This window comes from Apostichopus japonicus, chromosome 6 (assembly GCF_037975245.1).
Source record: "Apostichopus japonicus isolate 1M-3 chromosome 6, ASM3797524v1, whole genome shotgun sequence".
Lineage (NCBI taxonomy): Eukaryota > Metazoa > Echinodermata > Holothuroidea > Aspidochirotida > Stichopodidae > Apostichopus > Apostichopus japonicus.
In genome coordinates, this window is record NC_092566.1 from 3,628,161 (window position 1) to 3,634,406 (window position 6,246).

The 6,246-nt window shown below is 36.5% G+C and overlaps 1 protein-coding gene across 1 annotated transcript; it reads left to right on the plus strand.

Moving 5' to 3' along the window:
- The first annotated feature begins 204 nt into the window (after positions 1 to 204).
- On the plus strand, positions 205 to 2,682 carry LOC139968702 (uncharacterized). The gene is made up of 3 exons (XM_071972999.1): positions 205 to 805; positions 1,328 to 1,439; positions 1,933 to 2,682. Exons 1-3 carry the CDS (start codon positions 321 to 323, stop codon positions 2,215 to 2,217), a joined length of 882 nt encoding a protein of 293 aa, XP_071829100.1. The 5' UTR covers positions 205 to 320; the 3' UTR covers positions 2,218 to 2,682.
- The last annotated feature ends 3,564 nt before the right edge of the window (positions 2,683 to 6,246 follow it).

The window sequence follows — 6,246 nt, forward strand, 5'->3', positions numbered from 1 at the left end:
AAACAAAATGATTAGTGTAACTGAAAAAGCTGGCAGTTCTGATGATAATAGTTGGGATATTCAGTTACTTTGTATCAAGTTTAGCATGACTTTGCAGAACAAGCTTGAAAATGAAGAACAACTACAGTGGGCCCAAAAACATGAACTACTCAATCATCTTGGAGACTTTCTGTACAAAAAAAAACAAGTACCCAAATATGCACATGAAAAGGAGAATAGCTAAACAGCTAATAACAAAATATCCTTACTTAAGGGAGCGCATTGGCTCAGGTTATGATACTTGGACTGCGGCCCTTAACAATAAATTGAAATCACTGAGGATGAAAGATTCAAGTCTCTCATTAAAAAATGCGCCTCTTAAAAGAAAAGAGAGCATTCTACAAAAGGATGTTTTCAAGAGGCCCTGCAAAGGGGAATTAAATTTCCTGCCAGTGATACCATCCACTGAAGATGATACCTCTCTGAAAAGACATAAAGAAACCATGAAAAAGGAGATGTCTAAGAAACGGGCCAAAAACTTGATTTTGATCGAGAAACTTATGGATAAAACATATCCACAACGAAGGGCATATTTAACCAATAAACCACTTGTTAAAGACTTACTTCAAGAGTATCCTGCTCTTCTGCTAACAGAAGAAATTAGCAATGAGATGACTCGTTTGGTGAACATTGATTGTACCAAGAAAGTATCAAAGTTTCCTAGATTGGCCAAAAGTATCACCTTACTGGGAAGATGCTACCTGAAGAGTGTCAAGAGTGGTCCTAAACATGACAAGATCAAAGAAATTCTACACAGGTGTGACAGGTAAGTCTTCAACTTGAATTTCAGTCAGTTTAATCTCTACCAGTGTTGTAGACCTAACAGGAGGCTTGGGTGTTTAGCCTTATGCCCCCTTCAAAAGCTTTACGCTCCCAACGATCCCCACTCCAGTGTGGACAGACTATACCTGCCACAGACCCCAAGAAATCGTTCAAAGGTAAATAAATAGGAATGCGTAATAGAGTGTTCTTTTGCGTTCATTTTTATCTTCTAAATCACAAACAGATCTTAGACTAGTACCTTTCAAAAAACCTATCATCCCTTACATGAAATATTAGTCCCCTAAGGGTGCAAAAATGTCCTTTTTTGTTGCGATTGAGGAAATCCAAAACGTTACAAAGGCAAAGACCACATTTCTTTATTTCATGTGCCAACCTGCTGCTATGTTCATTGCATGTACTTATGTTATTTTTTACCCTTCTTAAAATCATGAATCGTGTATCAAACGTAAAACTATGCATGATGCAAACTATCATATTGTGTTCTTCACCATTGTTATTATTCCAGGAATATTAGAAGCTCTGAGGTAGACAGAAGAGAGGAACAGAATAAAGCAGGATTACAGTTGCTACCATTGCTGCTACGGGAAAATGAAGAAGACTTCCTTTCCTACACAAATGTAAGATCAAAGTTGGAAAAGAATATTTGTGATCATGGCATGTTTGGTATCACCTGTTTCATGTTCTGAGTAAAATAGCATATCTTATGCAGGTGTAGATTCAGGGTGGGATTAACCATCCGAAGCCCCTTCCACCTTCACAATATACTTATTGCATCCATTGTAGTCAACTCCTCAATGACTTAAAGCGTTTGTGTGTTAATCATAACCTTTCTTGCATATTTCTTTATTTATAGTCTTCCAGCATGACAACAAGAACTACATCCCATTTTATGATTAAAGTTTAGTTGCTTGTATATCCTCTTACTATGGGCAAAACGTACCATAGAAGCACCAAGTCATATAGGGATGGGCACATATGGGGTATGGGAAGGATAATTGTCCAAGCATGGACCAAGTGTAATGCACTGCAAAGAGAAAGATATGTCTTATCCTGTCATTATAAACCTGTTGCATTATGACATTTTGTATGTATTGTTTTTATTCATTTCAGACTTCAAACGAATTTCAAAAGATTGCAGAGTCAGTGTCAACCCCAACAGTTATAATCAGTGAAAGTACATGTGCCATTGCTGCTGAGTCCCAAGTGCTCAAGGAAGGTGATTCTGTGGACAGTCTCATTCATCTCATCAGTATGTTTTATTGTGTCAATATTGAATACCCGAGATCATGTAACTGTACATTGACATATGTACAAAAGGAGATTTTTGAAATCACTGACAATAAAAAGGTACCAGCTAAGTTGATAACCTTTGTAACAAAAGTCGCTAGCCAATAGATGATTAACCCCAAGCGGTCTCACATGGACATGCAACATTAAGCGAATCCAGCACAGCTACTATACGATAGCAGGAAAGAAAATTAGCATGTAAAAGCGACTATACGAAAGCTTGGAAGCACAATCTAACTGCATGTTTGTTTTTAAGATTTGGAATTCTTTGCTAGGCCTGGTGTAGATTCAGCATCGTTCATTAGGTTGGGAGTTACTGATAAAAAAGTAATGCATTGAAAAATGTAACTTTAAAACATTTTTTGAGGGGGTGAGAGGGTAGCAAATTTGTATTTTGTTGAAAATATATTCCTCCATGGGAAAAGCCCAATTAAATATTCTTTTAAATCTGGGGCAGGGGTTACACTCTTGGATCACTAGGTAAATCGTTGCTAGTAGACTGACAGTACACATGGGATGCTATGTGGTGTTGAGATTAATTATTTCAAATTATGGTAACACATAACATTTGTATATATTTAAAGTGTAATTGATTGTTTGTACTTGCATCATATGATACTTTGTTGTATACACCTATTTTGTCTATGGGGAGAAGGTATACTCTTGGTTAAACTAGGAAAATTGTTGTGAGTAGACAGGTGGTATTTATAAGGTGTTCGGTGGTATTGTCATTCCCACCCTCCACCCTATATGGAGCTTTTTCATTTTGTGTATTAATTTAAATAATGCTTAACACATAATCTTTGTGAATGTTTTAATTGTAATTGATTGTTTGTTCTTGCTTCAAATGATAGTGTTTGTATACATGTAGCCTTGGGTAAATAAGAAAACAATTGTTGGTTAGGCATGACGTGCTATAGTAGGTGTTTAGATGTGAGATTTGGGTGTGATAAGGTGACCTGAGATGAATCAATGTTATAATCAAGAAGCTCTTTTAAAATTCTTGATTGTATGGTCACCGCATCCTACACCTCATTTTAAGGGATGTTTCATGTTGTATTTTATTTTAAATAATACTAGACATGAATGTTTGCATATTATTAAATTGAAATTGATTTATCTCTTCTTATCTTTATAATTTTTAGTTGATTATTTTTAACTTGTTTGAATTCGTTTTTTGTTCTTTATGGGTGAGGGGTGTAATGCTATCAGTCCCTTTATTCTGTCACTGCCAAGGCATGAAAGTATGTCAGTGGAACGATTTTACTCAGCCATGTATATAAGATGGGTGTTAGAGCTAAAGGTGGTCCGAGTTAAAATAAGGAGAAAAGTACTGGAGACCAATTTTGTCAGTTTCAAACTCACTCTCTAAGTTTCACTTGTAAAAGCAGCCCACCCTTCACCACATACAGGTGCTTGTTCCATGTGTTGTTATCTTTAGTGATACATATACAATCCTAAACTCTACATTTTTAAATTTTCATTGATAGTCTTTGCATGGTATTATTTGTTGGGTTTTAATAAATATTTCTTACTTTAAAATCAAGTTTGTATCATTTTCAGTCTCACAGCTCTTACTATTCATTGTTATTATTCTATGTATATAAGATGGGTGTTAGAGCTAAAGGTGGTCCGAGTTAAAATAAGGAGAAAAGTACTGGAGACCAATTTTGTCAGTTTCAAACTCACTCTCTAAGTTTCACTTGTAAAAGCAGCCCACCCTTCACCACATACAGGTGCTTGTTCCATGTGTTGTTATCTTTAGTGATACATATACAATCCTAAACTCTACATTTTTAAATTTTCATTGATAGTCTTTGCATGGTATTATTTGTTGGGTTTTAATAAATATTTCTTACTTTAAAATCAAGTTTGTATCATTTTCAGTCTCACAGCTCTTACTATTCATTGTTATTATTCTATGTATATAAGATGGGTGTTAGAGCTAAAGGTGGTCCGAGTTAAAATAAGGAGAAAAGTACTGGAGACCAATTTTGTCAGTTTCAAACTCACTCTCTAAGTTTCACTTGTAAAAGCAGCCCACCCTTCACCACATACAGGTGCTTGTTCCATGTGTTGTTATCTTTAGTGATACATATACAATCCTAAACTCTACATTTTTAAATTTTCATTGATAGTCTTTGCATGGTATTATTTGTTGGGTTTTAATAAATATTTCTTACTTTAAAATCAAGTTTGTATCATTTTCAGTCTCACAGCTCTTACTATTCATTGTTATTATTCTATGTATATAAGATGGGTGTTAGAGCTAAAGGTGGTCCGAGTTAAAATAAGGAGAAAAGTACTGGAGACCAATTTTGTCAGTTTCAAACTCACTCTCTAAGTTTCACTTGTAAAAGCAGCCCACCCTTCACCACATACAGGTGCTTGTTCCATGTGTTGTTATCTTTAGTGATACATATACAATCCTAAACTCTACATTTTTAAATTTTCATTGATAGTCTTTGCATGGTATTATTTGTTGGGTTTTAATAAATATTTCTTACTTTAAAATCAAGTTTGTATCATTTTCAGTCTCACAGCTCTTACTATTCATTGTTATTATTCTGTACATCAGTCTTAAAAGGCAGAGAATTCCATAATATACATAATTTTCATGCAAATATATGTACTGTGTCAATAGTATTCTGAACAGATAATTGAAAGATAATCTCTAAATTCTAAAATTAGGAAGACTAAAACTGAATCCGTTGATGGTAACTCTAAAAGTGGTAATATTTCAGGAAACACTTGCGTTTTTAAGGAGAAAACACCGTTTTCGGTTGCAGCAACTCAATATTGATGAAACACGCAAAACAGGATTAACGTTTAACCAAGATACGGTTAACATCTTATGGATTAATCTGAGGAAACCCGACTTTTGGTTGCAGCAACTTTAAACCATTTTCAAGGAAACGTTTACGATTTTTTTTTACAGTGTAGGACGACAGTGGAGAAGAACTTGTTGGCTTCGCATGTTGCTGTTGACGACCTGATAGTGAGGGCAGCATCAACAAAACAGTGCACACTCAGGCATGCTGCTTCCTTCATTCGTAGCCATTTTGAGGATAATGTCCGACTTTGTCCTACAATCGGCGTTTGATTCATTGCCGTGAAGCTTTCAGACAATCACAGCAGCGGCAATGGCACATAATTCATGTTCTAGTTGTTACTCATTAAATTTGACGTCGTGGCTGTTTAAAGGCTCAGTTACAACATAATTATCCATGGACTGAAGCGTATTTCCGACCCGTTTGGGCCTGGACTCGGGCGCCACGGTTTCGATGTTGCCAAGTGAAGGATTGTGCTGACGGGCAGCATTTTCCTGTTTGTCACATTGTTTCAATCATCACGTGATAGCCACACATAAGGCTCGTTGATCTAGGATTGTAGGAATTTCTCTGCTGGTTTGGTGACTGAATATAAGGCAAACATATTGGCAACCCAGTAGCAGTCACAGCTATTTCTGATATTGGGGGACGTCGAGAACTGGCCTAATGTTTTCATAATCCGATCCAGTGGTTTTCGAGAAGTTTGGCAAGTGATCCCACATCAGATGTCTTGACAACAGATTTGACCGTCGGTTTCGACAACAAATTCTACAACATAGTACTTAAATCCAAAAATTCACGAACTGCTGTGTGCGTTATTTGCACAGACGAGTACTATTACTATTGGCAATTAGTGCATTCTAATAGGTTGCGCGCATGCAGCGTATATAGCTAACATTGCATTGTTTATGTTTGCACCTTGTGTAGAATGATAAATTTACTACCGGAGCAGTAGAAGGGGCAATGAATTGACGGCTTATCGACATCTTACACAGGTACAAAATGTTACAAATTTAAAAAAAAAATGTTGTAGCTGAGAAAAACAAATTGGAGGCATATCAAATTTGGGAGGCATTGCCCCGAAATCCCCCCCCCCCTCGTGCTACGGGCCCGCCCAAGAGCCTGAGGAACATGTAGCCTATAGTACGAATATAAACTGTACGTCACCACCAGGTGCGGTTGACCACTGACATAATACACTAGTTGCTTGGTATAGAAACAAAGGATTTGCCAAATACAACTCAAGTACTGAGCGAGGGGAATTGCAGCCCTATGCATCATTACTGCAGTGCAGCTAGTAGTGAAC

Bases quoted from the DNA above. Each gene is read 5' to 3' on its own strand.
- LOC139968702 (XM_071972999.1), top strand. From the start codon at position 321: ATGAAAGATTCAAGTCTCTCATTAAAAAATGCGCCTCTTAAAAGAAAA. The intron at 806-1,327 runs GTAAGTCTTCAA...TTATTATTCCAG, and splicing joins ATTCTACACAGGTGTGACAG to GAATATTAGAAGCTCTGAGG. The intron at 1,440-1,932 runs GTAAGATCAAAG...TATTCATTTCAG, and splicing joins ACTTCCTTTCCTACACAAAT to ACTTCAAACGAATTTCAAAA.